The sequence below is a fragment of the Spea bombifrons genome, chromosome 11, assembly GCF_027358695.1.
Source record: "Spea bombifrons isolate aSpeBom1 chromosome 11, aSpeBom1.2.pri, whole genome shotgun sequence".
NCBI lineage: Eukaryota > Metazoa > Chordata > Amphibia > Anura > Pelobatidae > Spea > Spea bombifrons.
The window spans coordinates 913,344-938,566 of record NC_071097.1 but is presented as its reverse complement, the minus strand read 5'-3'; the positions used below and the strand labels follow the sequence as shown (position 1 = coordinate 938,566).

Genomic DNA, 25,223 nt, shown 5'->3' with positions numbered 1-25,223 from the left:
AATAAGACTGAGTCATTCTATTGTTCCCCACAGGCAGTATGATAAGGAGTCGGGGGGTTTAGTAGATCGGGGGTCAGAAAACAGAGCGAGAATCATACAAACGGCTGATATGCAGCTGCCTGAAAACTTTATATTATGGGGGGGAAAACTACAACTGGGGTAAAAAACCAGCAAAATATTTTTGAAAATGAATTTTTGTTCTGATTCGAGGAATAAAACGAACGGTGGGAGATCCCGCTTTATATCTTTTTCGTCCCCCCAAAAAAGTACTTTTGTAAAAAACTAAAAGACTCATCGAAAGACTCCCCACAAAATACGTTCAGTACCCCCTTTCCCAGGGTACTGCAGATTAATACCCCAGAGGACAGATAACTGGCCAACCCACCCTCAAAGAGAGGAGCCCAGTTTCGGGTATGAGGGTATGTAGAAAAGCCCCTTTGAATCCCGGGATATATAACCTTCACCCGTCTGGCTTTCCTTTAACTACTACCGATTCCTCGTCGTATGAAACTCCACTTACACCAGTGGCTTAAAACAATGGGTTTATTAACATAACAAATACATATATATGAGTATATAGAGAAGCGTCTGAAATACAAGGCTCTATGACTCTAACTACACTATGCTAATGACTATGTGTGCATGTAAGGATGGGGTGTCCCTGTCACCTTGATGTTATCCTTCCTTCTTTCTTTCTGGTTCTCTCTCCCTTCTTTCTTTCTGGTTCTCCCTCTCTGTCTTTGTTGCTCACACCTTTATAGCCACCATGCCCAAACAGTCCCAGCCAATCATCTTCTGAGTTTGTGTCCACTCATCCTTAGGAAGGCACAATCTTGTACCTGCACCAGCTGCCTGTAGAGACCGCTCTTGTCCATGAAGTTAGATTGCCCCCACAGTGAAGTTGATGGTCCTCAGGGTGGGTCTCTGGAATGTTGATATTGTCTCCTTTTGTTGTAGGACAAACACATGCTTGTCTCCAGCCCAGATACTATCTCCTGCAGTCCTTTTGTTGTAGGAGATTGTAGATTGTATCTCCTGTTTATTGTTCCCACCTGGTAGAGAGATAGCCCTTTGATGTATTGGGAGTTCCTGGACATTTGGGTTTCGCCACTAGTGTAATTCCTTGAAACTGGTTTACTCAAGAGGAATCCCATTGTGTTGGGAGCCAGCTGTTGTCCATGGAGATTAATAGTTGACTTATATTTATTACAGGGTAAATACTAGATTCTATGTTTATGGAATATAAGACTTTTTGGAAAAAAATTATGAAAAATATTAGGACTATGGGGTTTTTTTTATAACCAAATGTGAAAGAAATAGAAGAATTTCTATAAATATATATATATTTTGGTAAACGCTCAACTCAAATAATTGGTAGAAATTTGAGAGGTTTCGTCGAGGTGAGATGTCCACAAATTTGGATCAGAAATGAAATTTTTGGAATTTTTTTCACGTCTCGTTGGCAGCTGCTTAGTTAGCGTGCGCGACGGGTTTGTGATGGGACATGGCTGGGACGACGGTTTTGCTGATAGATTGAGATCTTGTTAAGAGTCGGGTCATGTAACCACATACTGATCCCCATGGCCCCCGGGGTGTAATTTCATTCCTCGCAAGCAGTTGGGGCACGATGTGATCCTCTGGGAGGCTGTTTGACCCGTCGCGTCATCTCATTACAGCAGCTGTCTTTTCACATGGACATTCTCGCTCTGTTGACACTCTGTTCTTCCCAACGTTACGTGACGGAGCCGCCGTCAGTGGCCGACGTTAACCGTTTATCTGATCTCAAAGGATGAGGGTAAAATCTAAAACCGTAACGTTCAGCCGTAAGATACGTATTTGTGGGTGGAACGCGGACGGAGTGAAGTTTCAGACGCCTGGGAATCCGTGGGCCAGGAATTAGCTCTTATGTAGCATTCCAGTCGGGAGATGAAGTCCACAGTGGGACAGTGGGCAAAAAGGACCTTTGAGGTGCCTAGTAGAATGCGAAAACCTTATCCATGATAATTTATGATATTTCAACCCAAGCGCGGCCTTTCCCTTCATCGTCCAAGGGTAGATAATACTAAGAACCTTCTCATTTTTCCCCCCAGGTACCACTGACCATAGGTTTCCAGAAAGGAAATGCCCGTGGACGCACCCCTCCGAAATAAGAAGCCCAACGCGTACGCAGCTGTGGCTGTGGATCCAGAGACTGGTTACTGCACCCCGGGAGCGTTTGAACTGGAGAGACTTTTCTGGCATGGGGCGGCCAAATATGCCCACGTCAACGAAGTCTGGCCCAATCTCTACATCGGAGACGAGTAGGTTTGACCTCTATAGTTCTTACGGGTTCAGTGGCAAAGTACAAAGACACCTCAACAGAAAATGAATCCGAGGTTCAATAGGTTTCTTCCACCTGAACGCAATTGTTTTATACACAGCATCGGTATGACGCGAAGACGAGCGTGGGGGCTTTCTCTTGCGGTTAACTTGAGGTCCTCTCGTCCGGTTAGAGTGTTTAGTGCTAAATAATGGATTATTCAGGCAAATCCTGGAGTAACGCATTATTTTTGGTTCTTTTTATACGATAATCTGCCAGGGGTTTAACGAGAATCTCTTAAAGCGAGGCTTTAGGACGTGTTTGTAGAGGGTTAACGTGCCGTTAACGGAATTGCCGATGTCGGATTGCCGTTGACTTAACGTTCTCTGGTGACCTGCAGGAAAACCGCTCTGGACCGATACAGCCTGGAGAAAAATGGATTCACGCACATTCTGAATGCCGCGCATGGACGTTGGAATGTAGACACGGGCGCAGAATACTACAGCGACATTACGGTGGAGTACTATGGGGTGGAGGCCGAGGATCTCCCGAGATTCGACCTCAGCCAGTACTTTTACCCTGCAGCTCAATTCATTCACACGGCGCTGAACAATCCTGACAGTAAGTGGTCCCTGTTAGAACCAGATATTGGATGATGTAACGGAGCCTTGCTTTACAGAGAGGGTGGTAGATACGTGGAACAGACTCTCAGCAGTAGCAGCAGAGGGTAACACAGCGAGGGGATTTAAACGTGCGTGCGATAGGCGTACGGCTCCTCAGTCCAAGACGAGACCAAGAAATGATTAAGGTTTGAGTCTTTACAGCAGGAGAAACGGGCGACTAGATAGGGCCAGCAAGTCTGAGAGTGACTACTTATACTCACAGAATACGACAGAACAATATATTTATATTAAACACTACAGGTGATCACTGAGACGCTAGGACCGATGCCACGGTTGGCACAGGGTTGGCGCAGGTTTAGGCAATCTGCCCAACGATAAGCACAACTTCATATTTCAGAATAGATGGGCAACGCTTGCTGCAGTAAGCAATCTTCCGTTGTGCCCTATTAACTATGTCTACCTCGAGCAGCAACTTTCCGCACCACAGAGGAGAAACGTGTCAGGGATTCTGGTATCTTCAGACCCTGGTGCGTTTCACCAAAGCTATTATTGGAGCGGAGTGTCTCCTGCATCAAGCAACTTGGGGAATGATTTTTGTGAGACTTGCAGGAGTCTCAGACATCCTAATAAAACAGATAACTCGTCAATGACAGCTAGAGATCAGGTTGCCAAAATCCTTGGGTGTCGGGTTTAGGATGTTCTAGGTCGTGGACAAGCTTGTACTGAAAACCTCCCCCTCTGTCTGCAGGTAAAGTGCTTGTACACTGTGCCATGGGCCGCAGCCGATCCGCATCCCTCGTGCTGGCCTACTTGATGATCTACAAGGACATGACCGTAGTTGATGCGATCGCGCAGGTCCTGAAGCATCGCTGCATCTTGCCAAACCGGGGGTTCCTCAAGCAGTTGAGGGAGCTGGATATTCAGTTGGCCTTGGAGAGACGGGCTGCCCGGGCACAGGCCAACGGGACGGAGAAACAGGAGTGATGGCCAACCAAAGAATTAACAGGCGAAGGAAGCCTAGAGACGGAAGATGGACTCCACACAGTAGGTTCACGTGGAGATACCTCATCTACATGAGGACCATGCTTCTCCTCTGGATCAAGCTAGTCCAACAAGTTACATCTGTGGTCCGGGTTCCTGCCAGATAGTGACATTTCCACTCTCCATCTTACTTTTGCCAAGACATAGATTTTTAGTTTATAGCAACGCGGACCTACTTGGTGATGGACAACGTAGACCATAACTGTGTTTTGGGGTCTTCTCCTTGACTTGGACACAGAACTTGGTGAATATAGAGTGGATGGGTCTTACTTAATCACTGCCCTTCCACCCTTCCTCATAAAACCTTCACAGGAGAACATTACCAACATTTGTTTTTGTAATGATGTCATCAGAAAACATAAACCACTCATTGATCAAAAGGTGGGATAATGGAGAAAAATGGCTAATTTCAAAACGATTACCATTCATTAGATAAATGCGTACAATTATTTTTACCCCAATTTTGCACTACTTATTATTTTCTCTCGTGGATCCTTCATTATGTCGCCCAAACCAAGGATCAACGGCATCGGTTTTTGTATCTGTATCACGTTTGAGTCTTAGAACATGATGTAACCAGTTTAAAAAGTCATGGAAACTTGTTCGATGTATGTGATTAGAGACTTTCAGGAAATTTAATAAATTGTTTTCATAAATTGATTACTGTTAAGAATATTGGCCACGAAGGACAGTGAAAGGTGCGAGGAGCAGGGTCGCAAGGGTAATCCACAGCGGCAGTGGCTCCAGGATGGGGTTCTGCTCAACGCTACTCTACAGGGCTGTCTAGACTAGGGAAGACGAGAACATTTTTAACCTCTTGTCCCGGGGACACAACAATTTCATTGGGAATCGTGCTTTTCTTAACCTCATGAGAATTCATGGAGCCAACATGAACTGTCCTCCACTCAACCTTTGAGGAAGGAAGGTTTTACTGAGAACAGGAAAAAGTCAAAATGGAGGACCACCACGGAAGCGCGGTGGAGTCAAAACCCTAGAAGATTCATAGTTGATCCCAAGTGGTTCCACGTATTAATAGACAGGTTCATGTGTACTACACATCTCCACCTAACCTTCTAAAATGGCTGTGTAGCTTTGGTTTTGTGAATGCATTACAAGGCATTGACCAATTACATAAGAGCCGCCATCTTTCTGCCCCATCATAGCGGTAATAGCTATACGGAGGGACCTGCGCGGCTGGAAACAATCTCTAGCGCTAGAGGCTTGTGCGCCGTACGCTAAAACAACAGAGGTAGAGAACAGGAAGTGGGGTACAACTTCCTGCTTGGGTTGACGGGAGAATTCAGATACCTGTACCCGCTATGCCTTTGGGGGATGTCAGAACTGGAAAATCTAAATCTGAACCACTTAAAAAAATAAGAATAATAATAAAAGTAATAGTTTTAGCGCAAAGCGAGACGGGGTTCTAGAAAATCATACTATTAAAAAAAATAAATAACTTTTTTCTTGCACATAATTCAGAAATGGCTCCTCATAATTTATTCCATGTTAAAATGTACAGTTTTTTTTGTCCACTCTGGACAAAATGACGTGTCATATCAAATAAAGAATAGAACGACGCATTAAATAATCCCTAGAAATAAACAAGAAAAAGGGGAGGAAAAAAATAACAAAAAAATTCTCACAAATAACAGTCTCAAAGGGCATAAATATATATATATATGTGACATGCGTCTCCTTCTGTTGTGGGCAAAGATACTTTTTAATAAAAATAATTCCAATTTTTTACAAAAAGACATAAAAATATTCAAATGGAATGAAAGTTTTAAGTCAACTCTAGTGTTCCAAGAGGACTTTAAAGGCATTTTTGTAATTTTATACCAATTTTTTTTTTAACCAATCCTCACCAAAACGTTACTCAGCATTTTACATTTTTTTGTTAATGTTAAAATTTCTTTGCCAATTGAAAAACTATACTTAATCCACCCTACACCTATTTAGATCCATTATATGGATTTTTTTTTATTTTATTAAATTTTTTTTAGATTTTCCACATTAATTTTTTTAAAAACTTTTTTTTTTTTTCTTTTTTTTTTTTTTAGAGGACACCTGGAAAAAAAGTTAGAATTTGTATACAGTTTCATAATTAACAAAAATATATTTATTATTTTTTTTTTAAACTTTCAACAAGGCAGACCAATGTCAGAAAAAAATTAATAGCGAATGGCTTTACAGTTTAAGCACAGGACTTATAACGTTACTACGTAGAAAAGCTCACACACCACAAAGCAGCATGCTTAGTAAGGCTTACTTCCAGCAAAAAAAAACAAAAAACATAATATTTAAATAAATGTAAAAAAAAATGTAAAAGAAACCCAATAATATAACAATATTTAAATTAAATGTAAAAAAAAAAAAAAAAAAAAAAAAATCAAGGCAGGTGAGGGAATTATAAACAAGATCATATTGGAATTCAGTGCTGGTTTAAGAGAAAATCCCTTTTGTATAGCAAAAAAAAAAACAAAAAAAAAACCCCACAAAAAATTTAAAATAAAAAACAAACCAAAAGTATAACGGATTTTAACCATTTAGCTACCAGAGAAGTCTCTCACATGCCATATGGCTGTGCTCAACACAAAAACTTTCTTGGTCGTGAAGAGTCGGGATGATGTATAAGGCTTCCTAGCGTCCATGTTGTCAAAAAAAAAAAAAAAAAATCTTATGTTTTTTTTTTTTGTCCTCATTCATACCAAGTGCTGGCTTTGAAATCTCATCGTAAAATACTTGTGCAGTAATGGGGGGAGGGGGGAGTTTGTAGGAACTGCGGGAAAAGGGGTCGTGAGGAAGGGGAAGAAAAACTAGATGGTGAACGGGGATAAGGCGGACAATCCATCGTAGGGAGAATGAAGGAACGCAGGGCACTCTCCTTGGGATTTTAAAGCATTGGTGGGAAAAATTAAAAAAAAAAAAGAAAAGTACTAGAAGATCAGTGCCAAAAAAAAGGAAAAAAAAGGTGAAGGAGGCGTGGGAGAGAAACTAGGAAGACGAGAACATGACCGACACGTAGCGGAACCGCCTTCCCGTTGCTCAAGGTTTGACCGACATGGAGGGGCAAGGAGAAGAAAGCTGCATTACATCCTAAAATACTGGCCTGGGATAAGGTGGAGGGCCGAATAACAGGAAGGAGGGAGAGTGCACGCGGTGGGGGATGGGACTGGTGGACAGCCGGGCCGAGTCCGTCTCTTCTGGGATGGCCGTCAGTCCGTATCAGCTTTTGTAGTGCAGATTATACTTTGAGTTAGGGGAGCAGGGTATGGGATGCTGGTAACCCCAAGGGCAGCTCACCGCCTCATGTACGACCCGTTGAGCGGCGACTGTTTGGGCATGGCCGTATTCATGTAGCCGTGATGGCCGGGGCTGGAGTACATCATGTTGCCGTGAGGACTGGCCTGCATCGACTGCTGAGCATAGGGCTGACTGGCCATCATGCCCATTTGCATCGGGTACTGAGGGGTCTGGTTCATGTAGCCGTGGTTGCCATGGTAGCCACTGTTCATCATGGACTGCGGCATACGGTAGCCGCCCATGGCGTTGAGCGTGTTGACCGGGTTCACATTGTACGCTGGTGCTGGCATTAAGTTGACACTCATGTTCATCCCGCGTTGCATGGCGAGCGAGCGAGAAGGAGCTTGCATGGCCACAGTCTGGGGGGGAGGTGCGTGGCCGTACAACTGGGGCGGGTGGGGCCCGGAAGAGGCTCCTGGGGGCAGCGCAGACACCTTGGTCCTCATTGACATGGCGCTTTTGCCAGACATCTGGGACTGCAGCCTTTGGCTGTGGGAAAGCCCCATTTGACCACTGGACATGTTGCGTTGAAGAAGGGGAGGGGGCAGGTTCATGGGTGGCGGGGTAAGGTTTGGGGGAGGGGTCATGGTGGCCTGGGACTGAGGGGGCACAGAATGCGGAGACTGGGAAAGCTGTACCATGTTACTCAGGGACGAAGAGAGGGAGGCACTGCTTGCATAGGACGTAACAGCCGGCGCGTGGCTGTAAGGCAGGGAGTGATCCATTAAGGTGTTGGTCAGCTGCTGAAGTTTGGCAAGACTAAAAGTAGCAGAGGGCTGAGGGTAATGGCCAGGTCCAAAGTCCCCTTGGCCCAACCGGTCATAAAGCGACCCCAAGCCACCTCCTCCCGTCTCGGGGATGTCTTGCAGTGTGAAGCCAGAGCCGGACATGCCGCACGGTGCAAGCTGCTGCCCGCTGCTCGGGGGTCTCTCCACAGCACATGCTTGCGGGGACTTAACGTTACATTGGGCCTGAGGCGGTGGTGACCCGATCATGTTGCAGCTGCTGTTCATAGCGGACCTCTGCTGAGTTACGGCGCAGCTACTCTGGGTCAAGTTGGAAGAGGTCAGCCCCCCGCTGTATGAACAGCTGTTCTGAGAGGACAGGTTACCCCCTCCCATGGCAGAGTCATAACTGCTGGGATTATCATAGTTCTCTGAAGTGCTTTCAATGCTGCCCAAGTCACTGAACCCGCTGTCCACCACCTGCTGCGAGTGGTCAGGCACAGACGGGACATCCATCATTGGGCTGGTCTCTAGGCTTTGAAGGGAAGGGACAGGCATGCCAGTCTGTTCTGGGCTTATCTGGGCATAGCTGCTGTCCATGTGGGGGGCACTGGGACTGCTCGCTGACCTTGCCGACTGAGCAGGCTGCGAATGAACAGAGGAGACAGGGCTGCTGTGGTCCGGTGGCTGGCACTCATCTGAAACGCCCACAGCTGGGCTTTGGACGTAGTTCTGAAGACCGTGGCAGGGCTCTGGGGCCTCTACGCATTCTCTGTAGGCATCTTCGTGTTCTTCGCTCTCCCGTGTAAGAGACTGGACAGCCTGCGCCGTTTCCGAGTCAATGTCCAACGTCCCCCCGCCGCCCCCTTGGAGCGCAGGCAGCAGATCTTCGGTTACAGGCTCATCGGGAGCCGGGGCTTGCTCTTCTGCTTCAGCTGCAGGATCTGGGTTCCTGGGCGTGTCGTTAACGGGTTCCACCGCCTTTACTTCACTGCAGCTGCTGGTGGAGACATCTCCCTCAGATGTCCTATTCGCCATGCCAAGAGCTAGCAAAGCCTCCTGCTCCGCTAAGGTTTCCTGAAACGTCTCCTCTGGTATCTCTTTCTTTGTTGTGTCCAGATGACTCTCATCCTCGTCATCTGCATCATGATCATCGTTCTGAGAACGTTCTTCCTCATCATCCTCTTCTTCTTCTTCCGCAGCCACTCGCTGATCTGTCTGCCCGGTCACTGAAACATCCATCTTCTCCGCTCCTTTGTCTGGTTTCTCTTCCACTTCTGTGTCCTCCTTGTTCTCATCGCCTCCCTGCTGCTCATCTTCCTCTTTCTTGGTTTCCTCTTCTTCACCCATGGCATCTCCCGTCATTTTTGTGTCTCCAGCTTCTGTCTGTTCCGGTTTGGCAGCGTGCGGGCTGGATGGCTCCGAGGAGATAGGGGCGGCCTCTTCTTTAACGTCAACATCTTTGCTGGTTTCCTCTGCAACCTCTTGAGGGGCAAGTTTATCCTCCCCTTCCTCCTTCACCTCGTCACCCTGAGCCTGGTGGTCGGACTCCATGGGAGTCTCTGGCGGAGTATACAAGTTGAGTTTGAAGCCAGCATTTCGCTCCATGCTGCGTCCCCTCCTGGGTCCTCTTTTCACTCCCTTCGGCCACCCTTGCTTTCGTGGAGTGCGAGCGGGGACGTGTTTATTTGCGGTCTTCCCTGGTGTTGCTTCCTCTGCATGACCTGTGTAGACAAACGGGGTAATAAACGCCTGCTTTACCAAAGCACCATAACGCACCAAAAAAATCTCATTTTCCACCAACTAGGGACAACTTCACCTCCTAACAAACCCTAAGACACAGGCCGTACCGGGGTGTCATCATTTATTGTTTTTATATAGCGCCATCATATTCCGTAGCGCTGTACAGTGGATGCTTCATCTCACAACGGAGCCGGAATATGCTACTTTTTCACTCTTCCAACATCCCCCCCCCATCAGGGCGTACCTGCGTCGGACACGGCTCCGCTTGGCACATGATGGGACCGTTGAGCGCTCTTCCTCTGGTCAGGCTTGACGCTCGGGTCAGTGGGCTGCGGATCGGGGATGCCCAGATCAGAGTCGTCAAAGGGCTCGTCCAGCACCTCTGTGGTTTCAGAGATGGTCTCGGTAGTGACGCTGCTGTTAATTCGGCCGCGTTTGCGCCCCCGCTTCCTCCTCAGGCTGAAGGCTCTCTGTGCAAATAGATTCTGGTATTTATACAGCGTATTGGGTTGTAAAACGGGCCATTTAATGCGGTTCTGGCCATTTCACACACAAGATCAGGACTTTTTCTTGGTATTTTAGCAAAGGCCAGCAGCAAATAACACCACCAGGTCCTGCAGTACCCAAAGTGTCCAGCAGAGGCCAGCAGCAAATAACACCACCAGGACCTGCAGTACCCAAAGTGTCCAGCAGAGGCAAGCAGCAAATCGATATTTACAAAAATGAAACTCAAAAATATGAATACACTGAAATAACTGGGTCTACAAACCAAAATGGGTAATTTTACATTTTACGCTCAGATCGGTCGGGGGCCGCGGATCTGTCTTGATATGAACATAGAACGTGAAATGCCAACACGTTACCTTCCTCTTCACTGCCAGCGTCGGGGGTGAGGATTCTTGGCTCTCGTCTTCCTCCTCTCTGTCCTCCTTCTCGCTTGCCTCCTGCTTCCCCCTGTCTGCTGGGAGCGGGCTGCTCTCCGCGAGGAGCAGATATTTCGCGGCGGACTGCTCCTTGGGAGGCGACTGCTTGGTGTAACGGGACGCATGCATGCGCTGGTAGTCCCGATCCCCAGAGCTCGCCTGTTCCATGAGACGCTCAGCCTGCAGGACCCAAAGCAACGTAAATTCGGGCCTCGCCCGGAGAATGAGGTTCTGGAAGATATTCACGTGCCGTCGGCGGCTCGCTTCCTACCTCCTTTTCAGCTTCTCGCTCCTCTTCGGACATGGCGGCGCTGGAGGGGATGACTGGCGTCCACCGGAGACACTCTGGATCCACCTCATTGACACAAGAGCGGTCTTTAGCCTTTCGGAGGTGACCCGCCATGACCTTCTCTCTCTTGATGATCGCAAACCTGTAGTAATTTTATGGAAACACAGCACAATGAGAAACACGGAGCCATTACATCATCCATCCCTAAAAAGATGGCGGCCCAGGCACATCATAAACCCCATGAAGACTGCTCCCTGTTGGAGGCCAAACCATTCTCTGGAAGCCATGAGTGTGTTGATGATCACGGATGCCTCCACGGGGTCGCTTTGCTCACCTGTCCCCTCTTCTGTCGATCATGTTGAGATGCTGCAGAGTGGTGGCGATATCATGGGGGCACATCCCCGTGGCCCGGCTAAGTCCTTTGACGCTGACCTGCTTCTCCCGGTGAGAAGACAGGTAATCGATGAGGACGCTCTTCCAGTACGCCAGGTAGGACAGCCTGCCCAGGTCGGACAGGGGCTTTTCGGGAGAGCCGGCCTGGCCCTCGCGGCGAGACAGCAGGTAACCTGTAAGAAGATCCATGCAGTGAGAAGAACTGCGTGTTCCTGGTCTTACGTGATGGTTCTAGGCTACGCGCTCCTGCCTGCCCGGCCCTGGGAATCCCCACGGGGAAGGTAACGATGGCCGTCGCGGTCTCGTCTTTTGTGCTACTAAATTTCGATTTTACTTTTTACAATACACCAACAAAAACGTGCGTAGTTTTACTACAGAACTAACGGGCAATTTCAATAAGAGACCAGAAGCCGGCAGAGCGGGATAATGAGAGAGCCCTGCGGACTGTCGGGGTTATTAAGAGGCACTTGGAGGGACACAAGTACCCCGGGGAGAGAAACTGCCCAACTAGCTGTGCTTAGAGCGGACCTCATTACACACCTCCGCCGGCTCTAAATAAACACAGACACGCAAAGAACAGATAACATGCTCAACGGAGAGCCTCACACGCGTGTAGCACCGAATCGCATTCTTCTGTCTATATAGCGCTATAGGGTGGGTGAGGAACCGGAGCGCTGGGGTTATCTCCCAGAACAAAAACAAGGCACAGACGACAACACCAGAAAGACACGACAGCAGCCGAGAGCGCGGGCAGACAAAAGAGCTGCCGAGACCAGCCCCGACGGCATAGACAGGTGGACGGAGACGGGAGGAAGGCGAGATTTTGCAAGCAACGCCTGACCGGCCCATCGCGGTTCTACCAGTACTACGCAACCCGTTCACAAAGCGATGCCACCACCACACTGGGTCTTACGATGCCATCACCTGGTAACGTGCTCACATCTCTCGTTAGTTTATCGGTAATCCTAGAGGTTCTGGCTGGTGTCCCTGCCGCATTCAGGTTAAAGTTTGCTGAATCAGATCTACCATTGCTTGTACGGCCTTTTCTTGACAAACCTAAACCTAAAACCGTTGATGGATGTGGCCGCTCCCCCACTGGTGGCCTTGGAAATTGCGCTTTGGTTTGGCCTTCTGTTGGCTGGTTGACTAAGGTACACAAAGCTAGTGGAGAGAGCAAGGCGGCACTCATCGCTACGGGCCTGGCGCTGTCTGGACAGGTTTACGTTGGAGCGGGGAGGTAGGCAAACTTACTGAAGTCGATGAGGAGCCTTCCAAATCCCTGACGCTGGTACTGAGGCAAGATCATAATGCAGGAGACGTTGTACTTCTGCTGGCAAAGCTTCTCCTGTAGGGTGGAGAGAAGTGAAGAATGGGATAGGGAAGACAAGAAAGGAGACGGATGGGGTGGGGTACGGACACCACGGCTGAGCTGTCCACAACGGACCGGCAGCCACCGTACCTTGGAGAAGTATCCGACCACATGACAGCCCTTCTTGTCATTTTTGGTGAGGACATAAAAGAGGAATGGCTCCACGTCGTAGTACAAGGTCTTGTGGTCCAGGAACAGCTTTGCCAGCAAACACAGGTTTTGGCAATAGAGTTTGCTGACGTTTCCGTCCACCTGGAGGACAAAGAGGACAGACCCTTAACGCACGTTTCATGGAACATAGATTTATTGGGGTGTACAGATAACGGGACAAGGTAGGTACGTTCACCCCCCCACCATCCGAGCCACAATAAATCCAAAAACTTGCCTCGAATACAGAGAGGTCGTCTTTGCGGTAGATTTCATTGGCCGGTGGGTGGAACCAGCCACATTTCTTCAGGTGGCGCAGGAGCATACCCTTACTTTTCATGTACTTCAGACAGAACTCACACAGGTAGAGCTTCGGTAATCTAAGAAACGTGGAGACGTTAAGTCAGTGGGGGGAGCTCTGAACACAACACAAAGCCACGGTCCGAGCTCGTACAGCAGAACAGGTGGGGCCGACGGCTGGTATCTGCCGGCAGGGTCCACGTTCCTACGTTCCTCACCTTGCATACTCCTGTGGGTAAGGCGATGAGTACCACGTCTGGATTTCGTACTTGCCGAACTCAATAACGGAAGGGTAGCGGCCGATGTTGTCGGGGACATTCTTGCATCCTATTTTCTGCCAGAAGTAAGCAACAAAAAAGGTCTTAATTTACAGCCTGCCGTTCATTGGGTCGTGTCGAGTGACAGCCTAAAACGATAGGACGTCCCCCACCCAATCGGCTGCTTGGCTCTACAGCTTCCCTCCAATACAGCTGGTGTCTCCTCCCCATTATTTTGCCCCTAGCAACACCTGACCTCACACTGAGCTCAATGGGCCTGAAGCTCTGAAAGCCAGCCAATTGAACGCCGGTAATTCTAAAAGTCACATGACCCGGACAAATTAACACTGAATTTCTTGATACTAAGGAGACCAAAGTGTGCAATCTGGCAAGTCTACACATCCAGGATGGCCTGGCGCCGCTCACCTCGAACGAGAGTTCTCGCGCTTGCCTGAATATGTCCACGTCTTCTTGGGTCAAAGTGTCCACTCGGCTCAGCAAACCCATCTCCCAGCTCTCTGGCTTTGCGCATGTTTTTGAATCCACGGCTGGTGTTTAAAAGCAGAAAGGTTATTGGTAAGTGGGACTTAAACCTCACGGTAAAAGGGCCCAGAATAATCTATACCGTTAATCCCCCCCAGGGACGGGTATTTTATATGCAGTATGCCGTTGGGTCTAACAAGAACATAATTAGCAAATCAAGTTTGTGTGTTGTACATATATGTTCATCTGAACATGCACGTGTGTTTCATGCATCTATGAGACGTACAAGAAAGAGAGGTCATTGGTTAAAAGAAAGAGAAAGAGTTAAAAGAGGAGATGTTTGTGGTAATGGGTGGTGGGGGGGGATATGGTAACATGGTCAAGCGATGAATGGATGGAAGGAGCTCAAAGCGAGGGATGGAGGGGATGATGAAGCAGCCAAGAAGACACTGGACCAGCCATGCCAAAAAGCGATGAGGTGATGGAGCTGCAGGAGAAAGCTAGAGAACTACCTACGACGAAGACACAGGCGAGAGCTGGGACGGAGAACAAGAAAAGCGAAGGTGGAGAGAGTTCGACTAGCCGCAAGGGGTCACTAAATGGGGAGACTTCAGCGCATGGATCGAGAAGAAATTTATTTCAAGAAAGAAGAAATACGAAAAGGAAGAACCATGTGTATTAGGCAGCGTCTGCTCGGACACCACTGACCGTTACCGCATCTCTTGGTGTAAAAAGACCGGAGATTTGGGCGGCCGGTGGTAATTTGGCCCACCTTGCCCTGCTGCCTCCTGACAAGGAGGACCACGTGAGAGAGGACACCAAAACACAGCGTGGCCGCTTAAACTGCGATATCCGGCACCGGGAAACAGGCAGGCCGGACACACCTCGATGGTTCTTCTGAGAAGTCCCAGGGCATTTATTTTACAGAGCATTAGTGTGTAGGCCCCAGGGCAGTTATCGGATTAGAAAGGATGGAGGAGGGGGGTCTTTAGCCCATGCTTACCATCATCTTGGTTGGCCATAATCCTGTTGTCTGTCTGGCCGACTTTCCCTGGAGTCCTGGATCCCGCCCCTAAGGGTCCCGCTTTATACTTTAACCTGCCTACAGTCACGTGGTTTTTAAGCAACGTTGAGCGCTTGAAGTGGGAGATGGCTTTCAGCGCCCGTCCCCTGGCCGCTGCCCAGTTAGGAGGGACGGGGTGCGGGAGAAGGAGTCTAGCCCTAGCATCCCTCATGCTAAAGAAGTGGGCCGAGGTATAGAGTCTGCCTTTGCGTCGAACGCGCTTGGGAGGTGCGTAGCTCGGATGGCTTTTTTGGCGTGGCTGGCCCTGGGTGGCATAGATGTGGGACAGTCCGTCAAAGAGCCCCTTCAGTTGGCTGTTACTGGGAAGGCTTCTAAAGGACGGGGCACTGGAGTGGCTGGAGGAGCTCCGAGGGGACGTAGAGCTGATGGAATTGCTGGATTTCTGGGAGCCCGGGCTGTGATTGGAGACGGGGTTCGCAAGCGAGAGAGGAGGAGGAGGATGTGAAGGCTTGTGTGTGGTACTCGTGGCTGGCACGTGAAGCGGAAAAGGCTCGGGGTCAGCGAGCTCGTTCCTGGCCCGGCAGTGCATGGACAAGTCTACGATCCGACCACGGAACCTGCGCCCCTCGGGTGAGGGAGTGAAAAACTTAGTGAGCCCGTCAATGAGGCCTTTTGTTTTCTTGTTAACTTTGAGGGGGGAGCAGGCGGAGGTGAAGGTGGAAGTGATGTGATGGGGGCCAGGCCGGATGAGGTTGCTTGCAGCCAGGCTGCTGTTGCTGGGTTCCTTCACGGATTCAGCATGACCAGATGGAGGGGTGGTGGTGGGGGGACACACTTTAGTTTTTTGACTCCTACCAGGTGGCCCCCTTCCTGCGAAGGCATTCAGCGCTCCTCCATCACCCGACGAGCACCTGTAAGAGAAAGAGGAACAATTAAAGCAAGAGGCCACTTCAGTAGGTCGATGCCCTCCATGGATGGAGACATCACCATGCAACGGGAATGGCTTCTTCCCCATGGAGCACCACGACTGTAACAAATCTGGTCCTAACAGGACACACAAACTCCCACAAGGCTAGTGGCTGACCGGTCACCGCATGGCCTTCAAACACACATCGGCAAAATAAAAAAAACGAGGGTGAACACGGGCATATATGGTGGATCTGTCCCCATCTAAGAGTCTGCTGCTCAAGCCGTGCCGTGATTTCACAGGTCCTGTCCGCGTAAGCGAGACGTTAAAATAATTAATTCCCACAGATTAACTTTAATTAGAGACGGATCGACTAATAGCCCGGGCTTCACACACTCAATACAACCTCCAATTACGTACCATTTACAGATACCTGGGGGGGGGGCTTCCAGAGAAGAGGTTAATTTGGCCGGGGGGGGGCTTTCTTGCCCTACCCAAGGGTGCCAGGGGTACCATCGCTGCAGATCATTACCCCTGGGCCCCGGTGATTTTAGTTTTTAAAGCTATGACCTACAACTTGTGCTGCTTTAGCTTGCTTTTCGGCCGCCCGATGGGCTTCGCGTATCTCCTCTTGATCTGTGCGGCTTTCTCCTGCAGAATCTTCCGACCCCTTTTTTTGGGCTGACACACGTGACAAATCCACATGCCTGAATCAAGAAAAAATGACAGATTAACGATTCAGCCCCTGAAACATGCGCTGCCCTAAGGGGTGGGGGGGACCCCCCGGAGTCATGATGGACCCAAGTAACCAATTTTGCCCACGAGCTGGGCTTTAAAGCAGATGGACAAACAGCGGCAAACGAACACGAATACAGACCACAGCGCGGCCCTTTGAGAACATGACCGTTTTACCCTCACCTTTCGGCATGCGCGAGAGAGGCGGGTCGCAGCACTCCATGTGAAATCCTCGGTCACAAGAGTCGCAGAAAAGCATGTTATCCTGAAATAGAGAAACACGCGTGAGGCTGGCCGCGTTGCCGCGAGGTTCGGTAGACGCGCGGGCACAGAACAAGCTACTCACGGCGTTTTTGCCCTGGATCCGGCAGGCACTGCAGGTCTTGCACTCGATGCACTGCCACCTTAAAGCCTTCACGTTGGAGGTCAGCTCCGGGCAGAACTTTAAACAGGACGGGTGACCTGGTGGAGGACGGCCAAGGGGTAAAATAATAATAAGTACTGCCACCCCAGATCGAGTCTTAATAGAAACAGGTTTCCGGTAACAGAAACCAAACTCAATAAAGAAACCGGATCTGGTTGGGTCGGCCCAAGAGACGATGATGTTGGGCCAACATAATTGGAGCCACATTGGTTTTTGGGACCTCGGAGGCCTCACGTTCGGGTGGAAAACGGCCCAGGCTTCTGCAGACTACCGAACTCAAACTCAATTACTAATTAAAGGCAGAAGGGCCTGGAGACCCCAGCCCAGGTCTACCTGCTCATCAGGGGCCTTAAGATGTGGGCACTGCCAACCACAAAACCCATGGAAACAGGAAAAGCGCCCATGGATTGGGATGCCCGCTGGAGCGTGATGGGAGCGGGCGATGCCCCCTGGAGCGTGATGCCCCAGCAGAGGTCCTATTACGCCAATGGTATTGTTGGATGGAGTACATGCCTCCTTCCCACGGGATTCGGAACGCAGCCTCCAAACACAGCGGAGGAGCTAATTAAAGATAATTTGATCCTAATGAAGCAGAGAGAGGATAAGCTGCTAGCACTGACAGAGGAGGATCCATTACAGAGACTTATCTAGAGCGAGAGAGACAAAACGCGTACGCAGACAAGCAAACTACCTCCGCTGGGCGGCTGTACCACGTCTCCTCCCGGAGATAAAAAGCTACCCCTGAATTGTAAGGAGAATCACAAAGCCGGCACTCACCGCTGCTCCCGCAGTCCGCGCATGAGATCAGCTCCTCCGGCTTCTTCTCCCGGTTAGACTCCTTTGTCCCGAGGCAGAAGCTGCAGATGGGAATGGGGTCTGCCCGCGGCTGTGGGGAGACATGACACAGAAAAGTCAGTACGCCGCCGCCGGACCCAACGGAGAGCTCTACAGGAACCCGGCTTCACTGGACGAGGGCGTTTAGTACTAATCCACCGAGGACACGGATGTCTCCAGCATAAAAACACAGCAGATGACGAAAATAGTCTAATCCAACCCAACTGGCGTTTGTGCCATACCCTTTCCCACATGGACCATACCAACCATGACTATCACCGGGGGTCCTCTCTGTCCCACACCCCTTCAGCTGATGGTCAATGACGTCCGCCATGACGGCTCGGTCAGCGGCACAATAAATGAACTCTCACAACGGTCTCACAGCCCACCAGTCTCTCTAAACTATCTTGACGCCCATCTCAGAGACCTATCTGAAGAGCTTCTGTGAGCTCGGGCTTCACAAGCTCGATTCCAGATCTCCGTTAAGCGGCAGCTCCCCCCAGCTGCTATGATGTCATCAAAGCGATATCGCACGGTTTGAAAGGCGCGCATTGTGTCAATTTATTTCCTCCCGGGGTAATTGCTTCTAAATCAGTGAAAATAAATAAAGGCTGTCGGCAACGTTATCTAAGGAGAAGATTATCGTCGGCGGGCGAGACCTCGGGGGTAATTAATTCCCTCCACGCATTATAAACTGCTCGCTCACTAATGAAATCCGTTCCCCATTGACTTTCATTAGTCAGAGTCCGACTGTATGATTAAGACCGAGCCATACTATTGTTCCCCGCAAGCAGTATGATAAGGAGTCAGGGGGGTTTGTTTAGTAGATTGGGGGTAAGACAACAGAGCGAGAACTCACACAAAACACATGAAAACATGATATTATGGGGCAAAAGCTACAACTGGGGTAATATTTATAAAAAAAAAAGTATTTTTAATCTGATACAAGGAATAAAGTAATCATAAGACTCCCGTCAGCGATGATATCCATTAGGTGGTGTCACACAGGGGTAAATAACGGGGCATCTTGGATCTTATATATTTTGCAGACATGTATGACAGATAATTGCCCCCCCTCCCCCAGATTTGTGTCTACCTAAAAACGTAAACATCTGACCTCCTTACAGAAGCCGTCAACAAGCTTTGAAGAATTTGTGCCGTCAAGACCAATTTATTATGCTCGACCCCCCAAGAATCCCAATGCGAAGCGATAATGGTATCACCCAAAGTCAGAATGGTATGATCCATATAAAGGTTCATTGGTAATCCTCGGACTCCACAGGGGTCCGAGGATCTAGTCAATGCCAGGAACCACGGGGGCCACAGAGGCCCCTGAAAGTTTAAAATGACTGAGGATTTTCAAAAGAATCTATTCCTATAAGAAGAAGAAGAAGAAAAAGTAACCAGGAGTGGTCCAGAAATGCTGCCACCTACCCCGGAGTGACCCTCCCTGGGGTTTAAACGCTAAAGCCCCGGTATATTTGATAGACTCTTTGCGTCCCGGTTTGAACTTTTGTAACCGGAGGAACTTCTGTATTTGTTTTGGAGCGTCATTTGGGATAAAATTGTCAGGCCTTTTTCTTATTTTCCTTGCGGTATGGTAGCCGGTGGGATTGCAGGAGAAGTGAATTGGAGAACATTCCTAGGTCGGGGGGGATGTGAGGTCACAGCAGCTCACACGTACCATTAGACGCGGGCACGTTCTGGGGCTAGACTGTCGGATTTCATGGAATGACCCCATGGAGATTGGGTGTAGAACCAGATGTTCTCTTCCACCAGTTTGCCAACGATGAGCAGAAGTTGAGGCTTCTGGTTAGAACTCGTATAATTGGGCCTCATGCCTTGCAAGTTCTGGATCTAAACTGTGGATCAACGGACCCAATGGTGAGGACATCAGGTGGGCGCCTACAAAAGTAGACTTCCCCGAGGGTGGATCCGGGCAAGGCTCAGTTGTACGCCATCAAGCAGAGAGCACTCATCATGGACCTCCACGAAGATCCAACTTCGGAGGAACCTTGAGCTTCTCCACGTGAGTTTTCCCAAAGCCCTACACAAAGCCCGCCAGGATCCGTGACCGTCAGGTGGACCTCGATGTCCTTTCCAAGGTTCTATTCAGCCCGCCGGGAGCTCGAGGTTTTTGGCCACATTAAACGCTTTTTGTGCTAGAGCTGTGAGTAGGGGGGTCAGCCGGCTGCCTGTCCCCCCCCCATCCTCCTGGCTGTTGCTAAGGGATACGGGTCCCTGATGTGCGGTCTCTGAACACACGCCTGCGGGCTGCCACTTGCTGTACACGAGTCCGCCGGGCCGCCTCGCAGATGGCGGGGGGGGGCAATCTTTTGTCATTTGTCCCCGTTGTTGGGTTGGTGACTCGGCAGCTGCTCCCTCCTCAGCCCTGTGTTTACAAGAGACCCCCTTCTGTAAAAACGCAACACGAGCCCCCCCCACCCCGAGTCTTAATGCAGAGGGTCCGGGATTGTCCGGGGATGGGGTCCTGAGCATGTTAGAAGTGCCATACTCAGCCCTGTCAGATTGTATCATGACTGTGCTGGGTCAGGTGGATAAGTGGAAAGGCCTCCACGCAGAGGTGGTAGAGGGTAATACAGTGAGGGGATTAAACATGCATGGGATAGACATCCGGCTCCTGAATCTAAGACGAGACCAACGACTGATGACGGAGAAACGAGCGGCTTTTCTCCAAAGGATTTTTACCTGCGCACTGCAGGGCCCTACCCACTAAACGCAGCGACGCATTTCTCCTTCTACATTATACAGGGGGTCACTGATTTATCTATCCATTACACAGGGGCCGGTCACTGATTTATCTATACATTATCCAGGGGGCCGGTCACTGATTTATCTATACATTATACAGGGGCCGGTCACTGATTTAACTATACATTATACAGGGGGCCGGTCACTGATTTATCTATCCATTACACAGGGGCCGGTCACTGATTTATCTATACATTATCCAGGGGGCCGGTCACTGATTTATCTATACATTATACAGGGGCCGGTCACTGATTTAACTATACATTATACAGGGGGCCGGTCACTGATTTATCTATACATTATACAGGGGCCGGTCACTGATTTATCTATACATTATACAGGGGGCCGGTCACTGATTTATCTATACATTATACAGGGGCCGGTCACTGATTTATCTATACATTATACAGGGGGCCGGTCACTGATTTATCTATACATCATACAGGGGGCCAGCTCGCTGATTTAACTATACATTATACAGGGGGCCGGTCACTGATTTAACTATACATTATACAGGGGGCCAGTCACTGATTTATCTATACATTATACAGGGGGCCGGTCACTGATTTATCTATACATTATACAGGGGGCCGGTCACTGATTTATCTATACATTATACAGGGGCCGGTCACTGATTTATCTATACATTATACAGGGGGCCGTTCACTGATTTATCTATACATCATACAGGGGGCCAGCTCGCTGATTTAACTATACATTATACAGGGGGCCGGTCACTGATTTATCTATACATTATACAGGGGGCTGGCTCACTGATTTATCTATACATTATACAGGGGCTGGCTCGCTGATTTAACTATACATTATACAGGGGGCCGGTCACTGATTTATCTATACATTATACAGGGGGCCGGCTCGCTGATTTAACTATACATTATACAGGGGGCCGGTCACCGATTTATCTATACATTATACAGGGGCCGGTCACTGATTTATCTATACATTATACAGGGGGCGGGACGTCGGGCAGAGGTTTCTGTACAATAAATCCAGTGCAATGTCTGGGGGTTTGGATTTACTGAGAGGGTGGTGGATAAGTGGAAGAACCGGCTGGCAGATATGGTAGATGCTAATACAGTCTTTTACAGCAGGGGAAACGGGCAGACTAGGCGGGGTGGTGGTCTTCAGCCTGGTGGAACCCTGGTGGCCATGGAGAAGTTTGAGGGCACAAAGCCCCTCCACCAAAGGAATTGGAACCAATAAGGGTTCCCCCTGGTAGTCCTGAGGTCACAGTAATGACATCATAGATGTGAGGCAACCTCCGCTATAGGATCACTTGCCACCATGAATCCTTTTGGCTAAGATATCTGTGTGATGGGAGTGGGGGTCTCCGGGGTGGGCATCAAGGGGCCACATACATTAACATGAGGGGGGTGGGCTCTTCTCTGATCGGTCGCCCCATCCTATAGCGTAATATGCCGAGCCGTTGTTTTTGCCCGTTGGAGACACACCCCCCCTGGCCATTTATTGGCTGATGGGCGTAACCCCTCACTGCTCATTGGTGGGACTGACTGGACACAGACAAACCCCCCCCCCCTCCGCACGGAGAGCTGCGATTCTGGGTCAAAGCGGCAAAAGCGGAGCAATCGCCATAGCGACCAACGAATCCTTCCTGTGCCGCTTTGCACAGCACCCAGCTTCTCAGCTTACCTGGTCCTTCTCGTGGGGCAGCAGGCCGACGACGGGGAGGCCGGTCCCCAGGGGGCCGCAGTATTTCGGGGCCCCCTTGCCGTCGTGGCCCCCGTAATGGAGTCTGTACTGCGCGCCGACCTTCAGCAGCCTCCCGCTGTTCACGGCCCTCTTGGCCGCCATGCGCAGCCTCCTCTCGAAAATGGGGTTGGCGACGACTCCGGCCAGGTCGTCCTGGCCACGCAGGAACTTCTCCATGGCCTTCAGCGAGGACCCGGTGGGCTCCTGGAGACCCTCCAGCGCCCGCCGAAGGAGCTTATTCCAGTCCACGGTGCGCATGTCCGTGCCCACCACCCTGGCTCTGGGCAGAGGGGCCGACGGGGTCGCCGTGAGCCGCCCCGGGTTCTCGGGGTCCTTGTACGAGACCACTCCTCTGTTGTTGACCTTGAGGACGGACCCATCCTGGACGCTGAGCTGGAGCTGCTCGACGACCAGCCGCTTCTGGAGGCCGTGGGCCGCGTGGACAGCGTGGCAGATCCGTTCCTCCGACGGCCGCTGCTTCTGCCGCTTCACCTTCTGGATGGCCTCCAGGATCCACTCCGTGTACAGAGGGCTCGCCAGCTTCACCATGACTGAGTCCGGGAGCCGCCGGCCGGCCCCACCGCTCACCCGCGCGCCACCCAACACATTCCCCGGGACACCGTCGGCCAGCAGCTGCAACACAGAGAGAGAGTGGCCATCAGAGAGAGAGAGAGAGCGGCGTCAGAGAGAGAGAGGGGGGGGAGAGAGGGGGGAGAGGGGGGGAGAGAGGGGGGGAGAGGGAGAGGGGGGGAGAGAGAGGGGGGGAGAGAGGGGGGAGCACCGCATCAGAGAGAAAGAGAGCAGCGTCAGAGAGAGAGAGGGAGAGAGAGAGAGAGAGCGCGGCGTCAGAGAGAGGGAGGGAGAGAGAGCACCGCATCAGAGAGAAAGAGAGCAGCGTCAGAGAGAGAGAGAGGGAGGGAGAGAGAGAGCGCGGCGTCAGAGAGAGGGAGGGAGAGAGAGCGCGGCGTCAGAGAGAGAGAAGGAGGGAGAGAGAGCGAGCGGCGCCAGAGAGAGAAGGAGGGGGGGAGAGAGAGCGAGCGGCACCAGAGAGAGCGAGCGGCACCAGAGAGAGCGAGCGGCGCCAGAGAGAGGGAGGTTACTTTACTGAGGAGGTGGTGGATACGTGGGAGAGCCTCCCAGCAGAAGTGGTGGGTACTGTGACATGCGCAGGCCCCTGAGTCTGAGACTAACCCGCGAGGCGCTGGCCGAAATTAGCCCCCCACGCACACAAATTACTGCTGGGAGGCTGTTCCACGTATCTACCACCCTCTCACTAAAGCGCCCTCGTGCACCGGGTGCAGACAGAGCACAGGCCTTACCTTCTGCAGCGCCTTAACTCGATGATGTCATGGTTTCTCTGTGAGCTCGTATCTCAGTCTGGGGGAGAAAAAAATAAACATTAATAAAAAGATGCAAAGACATGATGTCAGAAGTCAGCTAATGATGTCACAGTCCGGCACGTAAACCAGTTAATACATTATGACATCAAAGTTTGGAAAGCCGCCTTATCGCCGTAGCAACCAATGAAATGCCTCTTCAGGCTGGACCCCTCTGTCAGGTTGCCATGGCAATAAGAGCACTTTCTGAAACTTTGGAAGCTGCTGGTCGAGCAGCGGCGGCTGAGTGTGATGGGCTTTCTGAATCCTGCCCACCTGCCACCTCGCACGAGAGGCGGGAGGGCAGACACAGAACACACGGGACACAATGGTACCTGATGACATCACAACAAATCTTGGTGGCACTGGGTGACATCACACACACTATACACCTTGCAAAGATACTACTCACTGTTTACAGATGACGTCACACGCAGCTTGCACACTGCAGATGCTACACACTGTTTACAAATGATGTCACATGCAAACAAACGCACGCGAGTGCCCCGGTGACGTCATGCGTTACCCGGGATACACACAGTCCTCAGCACACAGGCGGCCAAGATAAGCCCGATTCCAGAAGGGTGACGTCACCGCCCACGTCCTCGGTTTCCGGATGACGTCACGGTGCAGGTGCCGTCTCCCCTGAACCCCACCGCGGCCCCAGGTGCTTCCCGCCCCCTCATCCCCAGCCACCGGGCGGACTCTCACCTCGCTCCGGCCGCCGTTAAGCCTCCACCGCCATTTTGTTGCCTCAGCGCTCGGCTCCGACATGACACTGAGCGGCCCAAGCAGATCACAGCCCCGCCGCCTCGCCGGGCACGCCCACACCACGCCCATTGGCGGCATCGCCCGTCCCTCACCGCACTCCGCCAATCAGCGCCGGCGCTAGACCGCTGGGGGGCGGAGACAACGCCTTCCTCACAACCTGCCCTCCCTGTCCGCTGTTGTGGCAGAGCTGAGCCCTGATTGGTGAAGCTGTGTGGTCGTCAAGGTACGAGGAGGCGGGGTTGAGCGAGAGAATCCGGGACGGTGTAGAAAGCGTTAAACACCCCAGAAATTGGGTAAATCGGCCAAAAAAAACAACCGGGGGCGGGGGAGAAATCTGTGCATGACGTCATGGGGGTGACACGTGCAGAGCAAAGCTGGGATGAAGTGGCGTAGTTACCATGGAAATCAAACACCACAACGGGATTGCGCCACATTTGCACCAGGATTTGATATCACGGCCAAATATATTTTGTATAAAGGTAAAGGTCATCCATGGGGGGCAAAAAAAATTCTGGATGAAAATCATTTAACTCACATTTTCAAAAACTCTGGAATTTTGAGATTCTCTGCCCAAATTTTCCAAAATACTCCCCCCCCCCACCTCACACTGTGCTTTGCGTTCAGTTTACACAATGATTTCAGTCATTTACCCCATCTGCCCCCATTTTTATTTATTTAAAGAAGACTCTTAAGCTTCAATAAAAAATATATATATATATATATAAAAAACATGTAAAAAACAAAAAGGCCATTT

The 25,223-nt window shown here is 50.4% G+C and overlaps 2 protein-coding genes across 3 annotated transcripts; one reads left to right on the top strand and one right to left on the bottom strand.

Annotated features, from left to right (window-relative positions):
* Positions 1–1,941: 1,941 nt before the first annotated feature.
* On the top strand, positions 1,942–4,614 carry LOC128469183 (dual specificity phosphatase 29-like). Its single transcript, XM_053451019.1, has 4 exons — positions 1,942–1,968; positions 2,091–2,300; positions 2,700–2,920; positions 3,671–4,614. The coding sequence occupies exons 2-4, from the start codon at positions 2,122–2,124 to the stop codon at positions 3,904–3,906; spliced, it is 636 nt and encodes a 211-aa protein (XP_053306994.1). The 5' UTR covers positions 1,942–1,968; positions 2,091–2,121; the 3' UTR covers positions 3,907–4,614.
* A 2,292-nt stretch (positions 4,615–6,906) lies between these two features.
* KAT6B (lysine acetyltransferase 6B) lies at positions 6,907–24,480 on the bottom strand. Of its 2 annotated transcripts, none has more exons than XM_053450983.1 (18): positions 24,410–24,480; positions 23,642–23,699; positions 22,263–22,955; positions 17,763–17,871; positions 16,908–17,023; positions 16,745–16,826; positions 16,401–16,533; positions 14,899–15,830; positions 13,839–13,960; positions 13,374–13,489; positions 13,094–13,235; positions 12,799–12,960; positions 12,591–12,684; positions 11,281–11,512; positions 10,929–11,088; positions 10,598–10,837; positions 9,979–10,204; positions 6,907–9,715 (listed from the first exon to the last, which is right to left on the bottom strand). In XM_053450983.1, exons 3-18 carry the CDS (start codon positions 22,869–22,871, stop codon positions 7,263–7,265), a joined length of 5,928 nt encoding a protein of 1,975 aa, XP_053306958.1. In that variant the 5' UTR covers positions 22,872–22,955; positions 23,642–23,699; positions 24,410–24,480; the 3' UTR covers positions 6,907–7,262. The 2 variants fall into 2 exon arrangements, with proteins under 2 accessions (XP_053306958.1, XP_053306959.1); XM_053450984.1 differs by having other exon boundaries at positions 15,775–15,830.
* Positions 24,481–25,223: the final 743 nt, after the last annotated feature.